At 41.4% G+C, this 18,398-nt stretch overlaps 1 protein-coding gene across 1 annotated transcript in view; it reads right to left on the bottom strand.

Annotated features, from left to right (window-relative positions):
- The window catches only part of LOC112978270 (serine/threonine-protein kinase OSR1-like), a 32,107-nt gene extending 14,264 nt beyond the window's left edge, over nt 1-17,843 (bottom strand). The window contains exons 1-2 of the mRNA XM_026091577.1: nt 17,731-17,843; nt 6,906-7,014 (exon numbers count right to left, since the gene is read on the bottom strand). Coding sequence (XP_025947362.1) covers nt 6,906-7,014; nt 17,731-17,745 — 124 coding nt within the window. The 5' untranslated portion in view covers nt 17,746-17,843. The remainder of the gene's footprint in view (nt 1-6,905; nt 7,015-17,730) is intronic.
- Nucleotides 17,844-18,398: the final 555 nt, after the last annotated feature.

Raw genomic sequence — 18,398 nt, 5'->3', positions numbered from 1 at the left:
CTGAAAAGCTATTCCAAGCCCAGAATAGGAAGCATGTCAGGAAGAGAAAACAAGACAGAGGGAAGAGTCAGAAGTGGAGCCTAAATGTAAATATAAATAATGCTTTCATTAATAAGAATGTTTAAAAAAAGTCTAGTGAAGAGCAACTGATCTTAGTCAAAGTCCAAAGACAGAGAAAAGAAGAGAGGACATTTAGTTTTACAGAGATTGATGTGTAAAGAAATGCAGCTGTAAACAAATTCCTGCCTATCAAATATACATTGAGCAATTCACCAACAGGATGCCTACATGATAATTGTGCAGTGTGATGAAATATTTAGTATTATTTGTCATTCATCTTTAATTAAAGTGCCTTGCTATCTTCTGACGCCAGTTGCCAACCATATTAACTCTACTTACTAAAGTACAATTTATCTCATAGTGCAAATTGTACAGTAATTGAAAGTTAAGAGGTTTTCTGTTAAAACTAACATGCTCCATAATCTGCTTTGAAAGCCGCTAATGCAGAAGTTCCTAATGATGGCAGAAGTCACTAGGGAACCAGTGAGAAGCTCTGCAGTTCACCTCTCCCATTTCATCATGGCTAGAGAATAACCGATTGGGCCAAACTGGAGAAGGCAGTGTCTGACCTTCCAGAAGCAAACAGTTAATTTCCATCCATAACAGCGGTATCTGAGCAATGAAGACAAGTCATCTATGAGCAGACCAGTAGCCTAAATTTGAAAGAGGGGGATATTCAACACTTCTTGTTCATTAAGATGGCAAACCATTTGAAATGGACTGTTCTTGAACCCTAGGAAATACAGCCCTACCTTGCACTTCTGAAACTAGCTTTGCTGCTGGAGAAAACTTTTGTGCAATCACACCCTTGGGGCAAGAAGTCCTACTTGTTTCACTGATTCACCTTCAGCAGCAAGTCACCACAAACATCAGGGCTTCCTGTTCCAAACATGGAGTGCATTTCTTTGACCTCACCGTATCAACAAGCATGTGTAAAAGCATTTAGGAAGTCTGCTTCTAATATTCCTCTTCAGGAGAGGAAGAAAGCACCCACGTGACGGTCATTAGCCACACTGCTTACTGCATCAGCACCTGGTGCTGGGGTACCATAGCAGAGAAGGTATGACAATCCGAGCAGAAAGGAAAGCTTGTTTAGAACAAGATTATCGATAAATATAGAGAGCATTACGGTTAGGATTTTACGTGCAAGAGACATCTAGCAGAGCTAGTTACTGTGGGAACCACATGGTGAATGTTATACTCTGACCCAAGTGAAAGGGTAAAGATATGGACTGCATGAAACACAAAAGAAAACTCCTGCAGATTTGTCTGGCAAGCAGAATGAGAAGATTTAGTCCTCTAACATTTTATCAAATAATCAGGTAAGAATATCTACATTAGCACTGATTTGCCATTTAGAAGCCTGGTACAAATGGGCTGGAGAACACAGGGCTGGAGATCACCGGTGCTTCATTGCATAACTTTGGTAGAATCAAGATCTGCCCCAAGCTGCCAACACGAGGATGCTGATACTGAACACGTTGCATCTTTGAAAACCAGGAGTCATCAGGAGTCATTGCCACTTCAGTAAGACATCTCAGCAGAAGCCAATGGTTTCAGTAAGCCTGATCATCATCAGTGCCAAGAATTAAATCTGCATCTTGTGAGCCTTTGACAAACTGAAGAAACTAAAGAAAAATTGCTGCTTGGATCTAGTACTCCTGGGATTAAGAAGTACAGATAAAGCAAAAGAGTATCCAAATAAAGGAAAGAACAAGTTACACAGAACAATGGAAGGGATAATTACACAGATTTCTGAGGTTTCTGGGTTTGAAATTTCTTCTTAATCCCAGTTAAACCACATCAGCACAGCATGAGAGATTTAAGGAAACTTCCACTTCTTGCCCCTTTCTCTACAGAGTACTTATATGGAAATATAAGATAAGTTTAAGGCAGGAAGCAAGATAAGATAATACAGTAGAGGGGGCAAGACAGCCTACTGAGACTGAATTTATTTTGCCTTCTTCGAGTTTTCTCCCACAAATGTGTAACTGATTTCCCCCCTCCCCCCATTATAACTAGGAGCGACAATGTCTCCTCGTGCCCCACACTCTGCAGTCATGTACAGTACCTAAAATCTCCCATCTGACTTATCCCATCCTTAACTGTTTGCAACATATTTGTGGAATCACAACTTAAAATTAAAAACCTCCAGATGCACTTGAAACAGCCTAGCTCTCTAAAAACAAGAATTCAGAGTAAACATGAGGATTTCTAAGAAAATGAGGATTTTCTAAGAAAAGTAGTCTGTCTTTTGATCATAACTCACTGCTGGGTAGGTCTTAGGAGTGGCCAGATCAGAGATTAACAAGGGAGAAGTAGAACAAGATATCCTGTCTCCCTGGTGGAGACCTAAGCCTTGCCATACCCTCCTTTTTGGTCTGGTTTCCTGAACTGCTGGCTAAGCACTTCATCAGGTAATCAAGATAAAAGCTTCAAGAAAGAGGTTGAATACATAGTCTTGGAAACTTTTGGAAAAGAAAAGGTTCAACTATTTCAATACAATAATCTCCTTAGCAGATTTAATTCGGAGCCTTCAAGAAGGCAGAAGATCTGAGAGACGTAATTTTTCAACATTTAAGACTCGTACAATTTAAAAATATTGGAGGTCTCATTTTCTGTAGACTAGAACAGTAAAAATTGTTGTGATGTAGCAAGCTATAACAGACCAGACAGCTGTTCTATGAGCAACTGTTTTGTGGATTTAGCCATGGCTTTGGGTCACCTGTTAAATGAGAGCTTTTCTTAAAACCAGGGAGAATTCAGAGGAGCAAACAGGTCACAATCAGAAAAAAAGGACAAGAACAAAAGGGCAGCTGCTCCTCTTCCCACTAAAAAGCCATGTGAGTTACAGAGCAGGACTGAGCATCAGATAGCTTTAAAAAGGCATGATTAAAATTCATGACATGGGAATGCCAGTAAGGCAAAGAGCAGGTCAGCACTAGTCTAGAAATAGCCATTGAAGTTTAGGTTGGAGTAACATTGGACCAAAATGCCAGGGCACCAAGTTGACATTGCTAAGTTTAGATCCTTAAAAAAAAGTTGCATCATTGGAGGAAAGGATCTGCAATTTTTACTGAAGGCAACAGAAAGAGCAGATACTTCACAAATCTGACTCAAAGACAGATTGCCAGATCGGGAAAAGGAGTCAGAGTAACTGGACACACCAGCACTTCTTGTCACTACCAGATGGATATCATCAGCTGCATTTCTGCCATCAGGAAGAACTACGTTCTTCATCTGCTTCAGTGCCAAATCAGCCAGTTCAAACTGCTTTCAGCAGTAATTTCAGCTAGCCTGCCTGACTTGGCATTCGTACAGATTATTAGTTCTTACATGTTACTCTAACAGCTCACCAGAGCATTGTCTCCACATTGCTGGAGACTTTCAAAGATTGAAAATAGTATCTTCCCCCAAAACAGTACTTGCAAAGCAGAGAACAGCTTAGTTTCAGGGACAATGCCATCCAGGCAATCAAGCTACTTTTGAGCGTGCTGTCTAGTTGCTCAGATGAGCAGGGCAGTAAATACCAATACGTTATCAGACAGGAAGGCTTCATAGATTTGGCGTGTTTTCCCCTAGGGACATTTCTAAAATACTTGCATATGTGACTAGGTTAAGAGTTCAGCAAGATGAGTACAACTAGAAAATAGATTAAACTGCACTTATGACAACAAAAAAAGAAATCACAAGGCTTTCATTCAAGGTTTGTCCTTCTTTTAGACTGTTTATCAAAGTAATAAAGTCAGTATAAGTAGGCTAAAACTAAGACTAGTTTTAGCCTGAGAAAACATGCAAGTATAGATTAACAGTGATGGAAGAGAAGCAATAAGATTCTGAACTTCTACTCAGAAAAAAGTCTCAAGTATGAAAAAGCACAAGCAACCCTGGAAGATACAGCATGGACCAGCATCAAACCAGATTCGATATGCCTTTGTTCATGTTCTACAAATAGTTAGATGGAATAAAAGAATTAGGCTGCACCCTGTTATTTTTCTCCTTTACAGCTCATAAAAACAGCTCAAAGATTTTTCCTGTTGAGAAATTCAGGTCATTATTTTTCCCACTGGACTACAAATGACCACAAAACTAGCCAGTTTATTACTGATAAGAAGTAAGCTGAAAGGAATGAAAAGCACTTTTTAAAGTCTCTCGTTACATAAATCAATCACTCAACCTAAAAACAACTGGAAATACTCTCATTAAAAGTGAATGAAAACACTTCAGTCAGGAAGTTAGAGAGCTCCAATACACAAGTTTCTCCCCCATCCTCAAGACTGTCCTGTAGAATCTGGCTATGAGAGCCAAAATGCTATTTCTGAAGTACAGCCAAGAAAAAAAAAGTGTAAGCTGAAAAAGGCTGAAAAAAATCCCTCTCACACTACCTTCTTGAGCCAAAAGAAATGAGAGGTCACCCTTGACGTCTTTCCATCTATTTTATCAATGTTTCACTAAGCGAGAAATGCAACACGGGCTCACCTAAGTGGTGTAGGGGGTTACACTGCTATTAGTCTGCTTCTTGTTGTATGACCCTGGTCTTCAATAGGTGCGACAGGGCAAAAAGCAGTTAAAATTTATAGTACTATATTACTGAAAGTACCCCACATAATACTTAAAGCCAAAAACAGTAAAGGCTGATCTTCTCCTTATTTCTTTCTGACTCAGATGGGTGTTATATTGGTCCACTCATGCATCCGTTCTCACTCACTGAATTCCTAAGTGGTTGCTTAATGGCAACAAGCCTAACTTTTGAAGTAGTCTTGAAGCGCAAAGCCCATCTATCCGCAGAAGAGGTAGTACAAGTTTCTCCACCAGCGCCCTTCAGGACCAGTGGTTTAGACAACTGCCGTAGGCGACAGAGTAATCCGAGTTTGCTACAAGCTGCGCAGGGGTCAAATACCAGTCTGTGTAATGGAGAAGCCTATTCCAAGTGAAGAATATTAATGACAAACAGGTCCTTTCACACCACAGAGGCTGGTTTGGAAGCAACAATTATTTTTTTCAGAAATTTTCCAGTCTTAGTTTGTAGTGCCTCAATATGAAAAGGTGGCCCATAAAAAGTCTGATTTTTCAGCTCTATGCAATAAAATATAGAAAAAAGAACAAGCAGAAGCAGTATTTGAAGGTTCAAGGATTATCCTGAGACTCGCTTGGTTCTGACAGAAAACCACTGTGAAAACACTAGTTAAGGCAGCTGACAATTTTCTTCAAAGAAGTTGTGTACTCCCCTAAAAAAGAGGCCAATAACATTGCTGCTGTCTATCCTGCACCCCTGCAATGTCATTTCTTCATGTTGTGGGAACCTTGCCACAGATACCCTTTTTATACACACRGCAAAACTACTTACGCAAAGTTGGCAGGGAATTCTTTTCTACACATACACAGCAATCACATCTTGAATGACCTGATCATTACATGTCCAAGAAAAGAGAGGGTAGTTCTTAACGACACATGCAAGCATATGGGCTATTAAAACCCCTTTAAATAAGGCTTTTAAGTTGGTAGGATATTTGATTCCCCACAAGAGACTTGCTAAAATTCTCTAAACATGATCTTCAGAGACGCATGTTTTATGGTCATTGTCAAGCTGTTGTGGAAGAAGCCAACAGGTTTAGCCAGATTTTTCCACAACATCTGGCATTTTACAGTCCTCAGTATTCAGTCAAGAGCAGAGAAGCCAAGAAGTTTGTTTTTTTTTTTTTTAAGCAGGAAAAGTTTTTTTCTCTGCTTTAAATTCCTTTTCACTAGGGTGCCAAGAAAAATCAAGTCTTCCTACAGACAGGCCTCTGTGTTATCATCCAAAACTCGGTTCAATTTCTCATCTTGACTGCAACCTAAACAGGTATCCTGGAAAATATTATGACATCAAGTTAAGCATTACTGATAGGAAGTTCTCAGAACTTCAAAAAAAAAGTTTCTACAGAGAATAAAACCAAAGGGGAAAGTTTTCCTGGCTCTGTATTGACTAGGTGGCAATTGGAAATTGCCCCAAGTATTCACAGTTATCCTTCCACGCAGAACAAATGGGCAAGGTGATCCAGCTCTGAGGGACATAACTATGCAAATCAAGCCACATCCACACGCATGCTCTCCTGCCTTTTTAAGACCATACACTGACATTATAGGAGTAGCTCTGCCTGAAATAGAGGTGATTTAAGTTCCTCACAAGGGTAGCCAACACATAAATAAGTTAAATCAATAGACTGGCTGGTTACCAACAAGCCATCAGCACTGTGCAGGCATCCAAGCTGCAAGCGAGAAAAGGTCAAGCAATCAGCCTTGCAAAAGGAGTTGCTAACATCACAATTCCCACGATAAAGCCAGCAGGAGTGGTTGGGCTTGGTGGAGTTCATTGCACACTTTTCCAGTTCAAAAGCTTGTGCTAGGCTTATGGGTTAAGATGAAGAAACTTTCATTAACATGATCCAAGAAACACCATTTCAGATCCATCATTAAGATGATGCAAATGAGATTCATTTTCTAGAAGTTTAGAATAGTTTCAACTACAACATTACTTAAATTGCTTTGTCAATATCTGAAATCATAGCTTCCAGTTTTCAAATACACAAGTCATTTAGCAAACACATAAAAAATAGCTATATGAAATACTATCATATATACAAAATGGGAGTGAAAAAAAACTACCACACAGTCATGCAGTTAAGTGTTACTACCGGTGTACATAACAAGGGAAGCTATTTCTGAGCTAAATGTGTTGAAGAAGTATTATTATTCTTCAAGTCTCTTAACTTGAAGTGGGAAAGTTGGAAGGAAAACACAGGAAAGGGTATGACAAAGTCAACATTCTATGTTGCCTTTTAGGGTAAAGAAATTGGACCACTCACCTCCACTAAGTAACTTCATCACCAGCCAAAGCTCATCTTTCACCACAAAGGACGTGTAGTAAGATACAATGTTGGGGTGATGGCACTGACTCATGGCTTGAATCTCTTTCTGTAGAGAAAAACAAAGCATTAGCAGTTGGTGTCAGTGATTACCATTCCATGGGTATAAAGATCACCTCCCTGAAAAAACAATGCCCAAATAGAGGGTGGGGAGAAAAAGGATACCTAGAAGCTAACCATTAAAAAAAAAAAAATCTAGAAATACTCATGACACTCAATCTGCATCATCTTAGGACTCAAACATCTTCAGGGTACTCTACATACCTGTCTAGAAAAGAGAAAAAGTGGAAGGGAACCCTACTGCAAGGGTAACACACTGGTCGAACCCAAGCACCTGCTTCCAGCTCCCCCAGAGTATGCCTGAGCAGTTACATTAGGTTGCAACCAAAGAGGTTCGCATTGACTCCATCTTTCAGGGAGCCCTTACATAATAGGTGCTTTATCAGTTGAAGGCTATCATTTGGACAAGGGAAATATTTGCTGCTGGAAAGAAAAGGCCTCTTATCGCTAATGTTTCTTCCCAGCATGAAAGCAGACTGCTTAGCTCAATCAGGCTGAGGGCACGAAGGACAGCTACATGTTCTGTCATGTTGGAAGGAGAAGGACAACAGTTTGAGATGAGAAAATGGCTGGCTAATACAGATGGAGTGCAATAAACATGCTCAGGTATGAAATTCCTTGAGGTTTGATCATGCTTAGTTTTAGGTTTTAGTTTAGTGACCGTGCTTTCAGTCTTAGTTAAGGATTATGGGCTTTTTAATCAGGGTAGAGGGAACAATAACATACCAGAAAACATTGACCGATTTTTCGTTATGCAAGCACAAATCAAGAGTTTGGATGTAAAGCCTCAAAAAAGTTTCACAGAAGGTTCGCCCATGCCCAGGACACCCCCACAGATGCCACATATTCCTTTCCCGCCCATCTACAAAGCTCTGCTTGCAGCTGAACATAGTGCTAAAGGCATACTGCTTTCTCAGGGTGAGCGTTTAGCTGGCAATCATTGCTACAAAAAAAAATCATGCTCATGTTGATTTATCCAACTTAATACTGCTTTTCAGGGGAGTAGGTGCATTTGAGGAATCAAGCTATTGGTTGCTCTTCTGGGGAAGCAGAAAGAGTCACCAACTTTCCAGGAAACTAATAAGTTGATTAAAGAAGAATCCTTCTGAAGAGGAAGGGATTTTTGAAGAGGTGGGGAGTAGGCTATTCATCTCAGTGCAGGGTACTCACTAACTGAAAACCACTCCATCAAAATAAATACAGCCTGAAACAATATCCTCTGCTCCAGCTGCCTTCCTTGCAAACACGTGCTTAATGTCAAGCTATTTTTCAAAAAGGAAATATCTCAGCACCTTCAGAATCTTTTGATGACTTCCAATTGCGTTTCTTTACAATGCAGGAAAATCCCTTGACAGAAAGATGGCAACAAAATGTTCTTTTTACTTCCCTGCTCCAAGTCTCTGCCAAGCGATGGATGAGAACGGGGTTCCAGGGTGAATATTGGTCAGATCCTGACTATTTTGTGCCTTCTGTCACACTTGCACAAAACCCAGCTGGTTGGAAAACCCCGCGCTCCTGCCTGCAAGCATGGAGCGCCATGCATTTGATTGCGTGAACCAAGGGCATGCCGCCCTGCAAAACTCAGCTCGGTGAGCTCTGGTTTTTAAAACTCATTTGCTCCAGGATGATAGATCAAGCAACTGGGATCATTTTGGACTCGCTCAAAGCACTGGTATGAGTCTTGCAACAGAGCAAAGCACAAAAAAMCCCAGCAACAACCGACTCTGTCGTTGCAGAAACTGTCAACTGTTAGTTGAGGGATTTGTCTGGAGCCCCTAGTCAAAGACCCCAAAAACTTAACACAAACTTTATTCTTGATCCCCAAGCCTGAAATTAGCATTCTGCCAAAGACTTTATATACATTTTAAAGCATAAGGGCTCACTTTTTTTTTTTTTCTCCTTTTTTAAACATGTAAGTGAATCCAGGTGTCTAACTTCTCTCACTGACAATAAGAGTGAAATTATTAAAAAAAAAACCCAACACACAACACTTGTGCACAAGCAGAACCAACAGAAAAAAGGGTGGAAAGAAGCAAACAAGATGCCGACTGGTTAAGCCTCAGGTCGGCCAGTCCTTCCTAAAACCTACCATTCTCAGAAATGATCTAGAAGAGCTGTTTTTAATCCTTTTTCCACTTAAAGCCCTCAAAGCATTTTGTACTGTCTCCCTGGGAGGTCAAGTGAATAATACAGAAAGTACACAAACATTATGCATTTTACACGTATTAGTGTAGTCCACTGCAATTCAGGACAGCCAGTGAGACAAGATCTGGACCAAGTTTACTTAGCAGTCTAGATCTGGATCAGTTTGCCATTTGAGCAGCTCCGTTCTGTGGCTTTTTGCAGGGATTCTGGGGCACTATTAGTTACTATTATTGCATTTGCCAAGAATTCCCTCGCTTGCGCATTACTATACTCTGCTCCCGGGGCTGAGAGGCATAGTTTAAGAAAAAAATTAGGCCTGTCTCATGCTTTGGTACACAAAGAGGAAGAGGGGGAATAATTGTGAACCTGACCTATGCAATAAAAAGCCTCCATCAGCTAGTGGATTTGTAACATGGGCTGATTAAACCATTCCTCAGACAGTGTAGCACGGCTCTGAATAATTAATTGCATCACAGCCCATAATTTCCAAGGCTTTTACATTATTACCGATGAGAAAGAACAGCAGTCGGGCAGAATTTCCCTGTCACCTGCAGACCCCCGACCCCTTTTTCTGTAGTTTTCTAGGGTAATCTCACACCGGCTACATCAAACCTTCCTTCCTCTTCGCCCCCCCGGAGGGTACCAATATCCTGGAGGCTCAGCGCATACAATTGTTTTAACAGATGATCGCAAACCCCAGGGGGCTTTGCGGTGAGCACGCTTCCTCGTGTAACTGAGACCAAAGCAATTCCATCATATATACAATAGTCTCTGTTAGAGCAGGACGAATGCAACGCAAGGGCTGAAGAGCTGTAGTTAAACCAGGAATCCTAGTCAAGGGTCACCAGGGAGCTCCGGTTAAAAGCAGATTTAATACAGAGAGTGGGAGGAGGAGGGGAGAAAACAGATTGCAGCAATGGTGGTTAGTGCGTAGCAAGTGCAACATTAAGATTATTTCCAAAGTTTTTTGGAAAGTTCCCCGCAGAACCGCTCTTCAAACACCACGAAGCAGCAGCAGGCAGAGATTTCCCTTCCCCACACCCCCAAAAAAAGCCCCAAATCACAAACATTAAGTAGCCGAACTGCAGTTGCATCTCCCTCACCTTCACTAGCATCAAAAGCATATTGGAAAACAACTAATAGAGATCTCCGATTCCTACACCTCTGAAGCAAGGACAGTGCTAACCATTATAGTTCATTGGGGTCGCTAGACACACGTAGTTTTATTCTTGTTCTGCCAGTAATTGCGCATGACTTGTTACAGGCCCCACAAACTAGCAGGAGATACTCTGATGGGCAGCTCTTGCATCCAGTTGCTCGCGCACACCTGCTCACACCCCTAGATAGCTTCAGTTACGAGACACAGCCTTACTTTCAATTCCCAGTTTCAGGAACCGTAAGCTATACTGCCTTCTGCCCAGCTTTGGAGGATGAATTACTGACAAAAACATGTCTAGACGCAGGCAATGGTTTGGAGATGGTTACATGCTCACCCTGGGCTGGATATTTTTAATATCTGCGCTGTCAAATTCCAAAAGCAAACAGACTGGGATCGGCTATATAAAGGCTTTCATATCTTCCCATTAAATGTTTTGATGAATGTTTTCACTACTTCTGAAGGCAATAAAAGCAGCATTTTAAAGCCTCTGAAACGCTAATAAAACTGCTGCAAAATACAATTTAGAACCATAAGAAACCTTTTGGTCTTTCACAAGGCAGACATACTTCTGGACATCTCTGTTTTGGAAGTGGGTCAATCTGCCCACTGGCATGCAACTCAGGATTGAGTTAATTGGAGTAGAGATACAAAGCCAATAAGACTATTTTTAAGCTATCTGAACTTTTTTGAAGGTATTTTCTGTGCACGTTATCACCTTCTACTCTTTGTTTTGCTTATCTGCCCCGAGGCACATTTGAAAGACGCTTGCTCTCAAATATCAGGATGAAAGTCCCGCTTTATTTAGTTTTACCTCCTTCATGTTGTGACCATGATAGACATAGTGCAGAAGCAGTCTGCTTATGTGGGTACCTGAAACTTCAGAGGAATCCCAAAAGCTGCTAACTTGGCTACCTTAGAGCCACGGTGGCCAAGATCACCAGAGAACAAGGGGTAAACTAAAGCTGGGCAGATGTGATCTCCCCCTTCAGTATACCAGTGCTCCAAATATGGATGGCAAAGTGCTTATCACTCAGCTGAAGTCTTGAGGCACAAGGCATTAATCAACATCCTCTTCCTTCTTTTAGGCATGATTTAAAACTCTGGTTCTACAGGAGTCACAGGCAGCCATAACTGTTCAAGTTTTGCATTAAGTGAAATTCCAGTGTTTATTTTTTTCTTATTCTTCTATCACAATCAACTTGAGACATTATCTAAAGGGAGATGGGGAAAGAGCACAGAGCTCAAAATTGGGGGTTCTGATCCAACTTCAACATACAAATTATCCTATGAAACTCCTTACCTCAAGATACGGCTATGACAAATAGACTGGCAGGATTAAAAAGGGATTAGATTAGCACATCCGGAGCAACAGTGGGAAAGATTACACACACAACAGTTTTAAAAGGGATAAAAAGCCTCCGTACTTCAAGACATAAATAAACCTGAGGGGATGGGAATAAATCACCCCTGTGGCAAGTCATTCARTGGCTGTTCTTCAGTGTCATTTAGCGGTTATCCCTTCTTCAAAGCCCACAATATTAGAGACCACATACTGAAAGAAGCAGATGGCTAAAGTGTTACGGTGCAGCAATTCACGTGCTCCCATTTTTTATTGGCTTCAGCCACAAAGTTAGTGGCAAGTGATTACCTGTTTATACTCCCAATAGCTGTAAAACAAGAGTCATATTGCTTTATAATTACAGAACACTTCACACACCCATCTTGAACACACAAGCGAAGCCAGTTGCACCCACTTTGCCAGCTGACATATCACTGACCTTTACAGTTGCTCAGAATGACACCCACGGTTGTAGCTCTGCATAACCTTAAATTCGTAGTTAGTACATGCAGTTAATTTTAAGCTGCTTAAAATTTAAATGCACCATCTCAAGCTGACCCAGTCCAAACAAAGGAAGACAGATACTTCTTTCAGGATTTCACACACCCTTAATGCTGTTCTCCAACCAAACTATTCAAAGAAACTGCATCAACTGGCACAATATTTAAGACCGTTCAGCTTCACTTCTGTTGCTCCTATACTGAGGAATTCTACAACCAAGCAGTATGCCAGTTTAGGTTTAAGTCTTCTGTAAATTCGCAATCCCATCATGCAAGAAACACATAACAAGGCATATCAAATAACCATGCAAAAGCCACATATTACAGATTGGGGTCTGTGGCACTGACACTGGGGAACTTTTTGCCCTGGAGCAAGCATAAAGGTCTTAAGGGCTGGAAATGCAATTATAATGGCAATTCTAATATTTGTGCTCTTCTACAGCAGTCTGTTGCTTTGTTCCCATCGACCTTGTGGTGAGGCTAATCCATTTGTAGGAACCGCTCTGTCAGATCAAAGCCAGTTCAATATCCTGTCCAAGCCTTCAAAAGAAGGTGTAAAACCCTATAACAAGCAGTTACAGAATTAGCTGCCCACGGGAAAGGCTTCTGACTGAACCCGGGCAGTTAACAGTTGGCTTATACTTTAAACCAGGGGAATTCATAATCCTTTTTTAAAATCCTATCTAATTTAACCTTCTCAACTATAGGTTGATTTATGTAATCTCACACAACATTTGATCTCCATATTACTGGTAGAAAGTTCCCTGGTTAATTCCAAGAAATTTAAAAGGACATTGTTTTTATTGCAGCTAAACTTGTTACCTTCAGCTTCATTAGTTGCCCTCTGCCTTCAGCAATACAAGAAAGTAGCAGCTTCACTTCACTATCTAGTGTGCAGATGTCAGGCCTAGTCCTATCTGATCTATCCTTTGGAGTCTCCTCCTAGGAGAGGCAATGCCACATCTCCCATCCTCCTTCCCAAACCTGTCTTACTTCTCTTTAACCACTCTGGGAACTGAACAGGCAGCAGCTCCCCCTCAGCTGGGAAAGTCCTATCTGAAATACCTCCTATGTTTTCCTCTCTGCTATTCAACGTTTCTGCTAACTGCTAAACATCTCATGTCACTGGCTACTCCCAAAACATGGAGGAAAAAAACTCATCTGGGTGAAAGAGCTAACTCAGCTTTTAACTGCATGAAGATGAAGCAGAAGCTGATGGACAGAGGGGAGATTTAAGGCCTTTTAGATTAGTAATTCTTCAAAACAAGGAAACACTTATATAATGTTTATACAATGCCTGAGTCACAGTTATGTTGAGGCAGATGTTATACCACTGTGTTAGAAGGACYGGCAACAACAGCAATGCAACCAGCATCCAACATGGGAAAGAGGGAAAGGGAAAAGCAAAACATGACAGTGAACGATGTCCAGCTATGAAACACGCTACGTGAGCGGGCAGTATTCAAGCACACGTGAAACACAGCATAAGTTTACTATGGGTTACAATACAACAAGTGGAACATTAATAACAAGTCTGATAGTCCAAATCCAGTGGTGGACAAGGCAGCATTTGACCACCTCTCTTTAATGCACAGTGGTGAGCAAGAATCATTACAGGCTATATGGTACTTCCTTAATGTATAGCTAAAGCCCCCCAGGCCTTCTAGAAAAGGTCTGTGAACACTCAAAAACATACAGAGGAAACGAGCATTGAAACAGAGAAATTTCTAACTAACATCACATAAAATCAGTAGCGGGGCTGGGAAAAGCCAGATTTCTAAACTGCACTACTCCTGCCAGTTTACTTTCTTTACAGCTGTTACCACTTCTGTCAAAGAGCTGAATGCCCTTGACTTGGTTTGCTCCTGCTTCTATACTAATCCCTGGTGCAATAAAATTAGTCCTTTCTACACATTCATACACTGCAGCGGCAATAAATTAATCCATTGCATTCATCTAGAGCATCATGCAGTGTTTGCAAAACATGCAGGCTGTCCCTCACCACCCACATGGCTCGAGTGGGCGTTGAGATACAAAGATCAAGATCAGTACTTTTAAGCAGCTAAGCCGTACCACTCCCCTCACTTAATCACCCTAAGCATGGCATCTCCACAAGCTCCCAGATTCCCTCGCCTCCAGACACCTGCTGCAATAGGAGCTCGAAGGAAACTCAAGGCCACTCATCCATTCTGCTAACAACAAAAGCGCAGCTTACAGTGCACTTCCTAGACCCTCCAAACTAACCCTCCTCTCCTCCATCCCAAGGAACAGGAGGGTCAGCTAGGAAGGTGCATGGACATCGAAAGAGTCATAGAAGAAATAAGCCATCCTTATCCTTAGAAGAACTGTTTGTTCTCACCCTCCTCCTCCTTCCCCCGAGCAACATGACACTATTTTACCCTCTGTGCTAGCCAGAGCCCAGGAACAAATAAATCTGCTTCAATCAAGCAGTCCAGTGGGCTGAAGCACTGCAAGAAAATCAGAGTTTAAGACCTGTATTCCCCTGTCTATCCCAGCTCCTGATGACTAGGCAGGGCTGTAACACAACAGCCCTGATTTACCGCCCAGGGACAGAACAATGTTTACTGTAAGCTGACTATTGTGCTCAGATACCCTCAGCGCAATAGAAGGATAATGGATCTAATAAAAGCACAAGTTCATGCTTTTAACTGCATTGAGGGAAGGGAGAAGAGAAAGGGAGGGGCATACCCTACCTCAGTATGGATTTATCATGTTTCGCTTTGCATTAGTTGCTTAAAATTATTATAATCTACAAGGACTTACATTTATGGGTTTTGGATGAAAACCAATTCTGCATAGCAAATAGTTGCTCAAAAAAAGGAACTGAATTGATCTGGAAAACTGCAGTGAAGGAGGACAATATACAAGACACTGAGAATATCTACTTTGGAGAAGAAAAACATGGAAACGAGAAAAAGTAGAAGGTAAGAGTACAGAGCAAGGAGATCAAGAACTTCCATCCTCTTGGATCTTGCACTAGGGGATGACAACCAATAACCTGACAAATTCAAAACCAACCCAGGGGAAATGCTTTTTCAGGCAACACATCTACATTGGTGCCCCATGAAGCTACTATAGCTTCGAATCACCCTCTTCCCCATCCCCCTACACTATTTTGAGTCAAGAATATCTACAGCTGCATTTTTAATGATTTTTTTTTTGCAAATAATTAAGAGATCAGCTTAAAGCTGGATAAATAAAGCTTAACAGTTACAGATCAAAACAAGAGTTACTGTGGGGAGAGATTATCTCCAAATTGCCTGGAGCTTGAGTCTTATACTTTCTTCTGAAGCATTAGATACTAGTCATTTATTAGAGGTCCTTAGAGGAGGTTTAACTTCAAAAGTGGGTACAGACTTTGGGAGCACAATTAAAGACACTGTACAGAGCCTTATTTCAAAGATAAGGCTAAGAATTCATCTTCGGGGTGTGCGCGGAAGAGGAGAATTAGTCACAGGTCAACACATCCAAGATTGAAAAGGGAAGCCTTGACCTCCTACAAAAGGAACTGTATGACTTGCCCACTGTTAGGCTAAGGAACACCAAGATTTTATTACAAAACATGACATTTGAGGTGATATTTATTGGTTTTGGTTGGAAAGCTTTTTATCATCAGGTGCTCTTTACTCTCGCCCAGCCCCCAGCCTAACATCTCACTATGAGAACAGTTGTTTTTACTGGCCATCACCAAGTTGGTCTGTTGGAACCATTTTACTGCCTGTTTTGCTGACTATAAAAAGCTACTAAGCAAGTCAGGAAAAGTCTATTTACTGATAGCAGGTATAAGACGACCTCAAATTCCTGTCTTCACCCCAGACAGTAACAAAGACTATTTTTTGCGCAATGTTGAGTCATAAATTCTTGCCTTCATAACAGACCTACAAACAAGCCTGCAGAAGGATCCAAACTAAATCTGGTCACAAAATTGGAAATTTATGAGAGCTGACAATAGCAATTCACTGCAGTCCTATCCATAATAAGAAAATACATTGTGAGGAATGGGTCAGCAAGATATTTAAGATATGCAATTAGACGTACTTATCTAAAATTACATGCCAAGTCTCTGAAGCAGAGCTTTCTGACTCTAACCCTTTTAGCTGGAATTGGCAATTACTCAAACACTAATATCTCAGTTACTTGATCATGACAAAAGTTTGGAATGCTACTGAAGCAGAGATGTATGGACAAGAAGCCACATAAAAGGCTTGAAAACAGTACCACAGGATGATATCAAGTCAAAAAAATGCCTGTGAAAAGGAAAGATCTGAAACTCCTAGAGCAAAAGCCGTAACAGATGAACACAGGTCGTTCCAGAGTCCTACACACGACCCTTCACAAGCACACTAAAATGTGACTACTTGAATGGAGCCTTTTCTTCTCTTTACAAGAACAGATTTGCAGATACCTGTAGTGACAGAAATAGCACAACGCTCAATTACTGGATGGACACTGGAGCCTTGATTAAAGTGATTTGCAGAAGATCATACACTTTTAGAGCTAGCCAGGACTGAGTTCTCACTTCAATTTTCTAATTACAACCACCAAAACTAGAACCTAGGTAAAGACAATAGAAGATGCCAAGATGAAAGTGGGGAAAAAAAAGCCAGACAGCATGCACGCACACACACAAAAAAAAGAGTTGCTTTAAAAGGAAAAGTGACAAAAGACCCCATATCTCCCTGCCTGTCCCCCATCCCTGTCAATTAACATTTACTATCCAAAGTCCTATCCAAGAGAGCTTTCTCATCATTAATGGGGACATCTCACGTTCACAGGAAATGCCTGGTTGAACTCCAGGGACCTTCCACATACAAGGTGAATGTGACAGCTGCTACACTACAGAAACAAGCTCATACAAACAGGAAAGGAGAAAACTGATCCCCACCAACAAGCCAGAAGAGAGGAAACAAATTTAAGTTACCAAAGCTGCCTGCCAAAAGCTGTTTTCTATTGAGAAGATCTTGAGAAAAGAAAATTACAGAGCTACAGCTTCTAAGGAATCTATCTCTTGTCCTGAACTCTGAATTAGCGGGTGTTTCCTTATGGCAGGCTGCAATATGCCAGAGTGATTCCTTAGTTGGCTTCAGTACCAGAAGCCTATTAGGAACAGGAGCTAATTTATTCAGTTTCTCAAGGAAAGATTTACAAGTGAGGGAAAAATGTAAAGCACTGCAGAAAAGGGAAAGGAAGCAAAAACAGTCCCATAAATCTTAAAGCTCCTGGAAGCACATCACTGCGGGTCCCCCTCTGACTGCAGAACTCCTGCACACACACAGCAGAGCTTACAGTTGCATGTTAACTCCATTCAACACACAGGGCTTACGCAGAGTGCTCAGCTCCAACAAGAAGCCTGGAACTCTCCAAGATTTGGTCTTCCAGTGCTGTATCCCACAACTAGAGCAATCAAATCACCTCTGTTGAAATCAGTCAGGTTCCCTCACCCTCCCAGCACCTCAAGAAAGGTTGCTTAAAGGCACTCTGCAAACATCCAGAGATTATGCTAACAGGAGTACAGTTCCCCATACAATTTGGATGGCATACCAGGAGTTCATCCATGCTCGTCTGACATTTCTCCAGATTGATCCGTTTAATTGCCACCTTCTCTTTCTTTGGAGCACAAAAGGCTGCCTGCACCACAGCAGTTGCTCCACTCCCTGCGGGCGAAAAAGACAAATAGTTAACAACATCATCCAGGACTTCTGCAGAAAGCAAGTTAGATGCCAACATTGTAAATTAAACGCTAAAGACAGTAGAGCCAAGTGAAGACCCAGTGAAGCCTACCCCACAGGAACTCTCCTTGTGCAACCCACCAGGCCAACTTGGATGCAAGTATTGAAGCGCCAGGCTAACTGAACAAAAACAAAGTGCATCTTATGAAGGATCATTACAGGTAGGCAGACAAAAATCTCAGACTACATCTTATTTATAATAGGGGAATGATTCCTTTAGTGTGCTTTTAAAGGAAAGGCCATTTAGGTCAGCCTTTTAACCTGACGTGTTCCACCCAAAGCGCAGAAACAAGCCACGCTACTTGCTACCAACACTAATGAGATCTTTCAAGTATTTTTATATACTAATTGCTCTCCCCAACTCCCTTCAGTTTATGCAAAGACAGTAGGTAGCTTCATTCAACAAGTCTGTTCAGCTCCAGTCCTCACACAGTTGAACAACGCCTTGGTGTCTAGGTTGAATACCACCACAGGAAATTC

This window comes from Apteryx rowi, unplaced genomic scaffold (genome assembly GCF_003343035.1).
Source record: "Apteryx rowi isolate R43461 unplaced genomic scaffold, aptRow1 scaffold_91, whole genome shotgun sequence".
Taxonomy (NCBI): domain Eukaryota; kingdom Metazoa; phylum Chordata; class Aves; order Apterygiformes; family Apterygidae; genus Apteryx; species Apteryx rowi.
The sequence above is the reverse complement of the archived record's forward strand: the minus strand, read 5'-3'. Positions and strand labels throughout refer to the sequence as shown.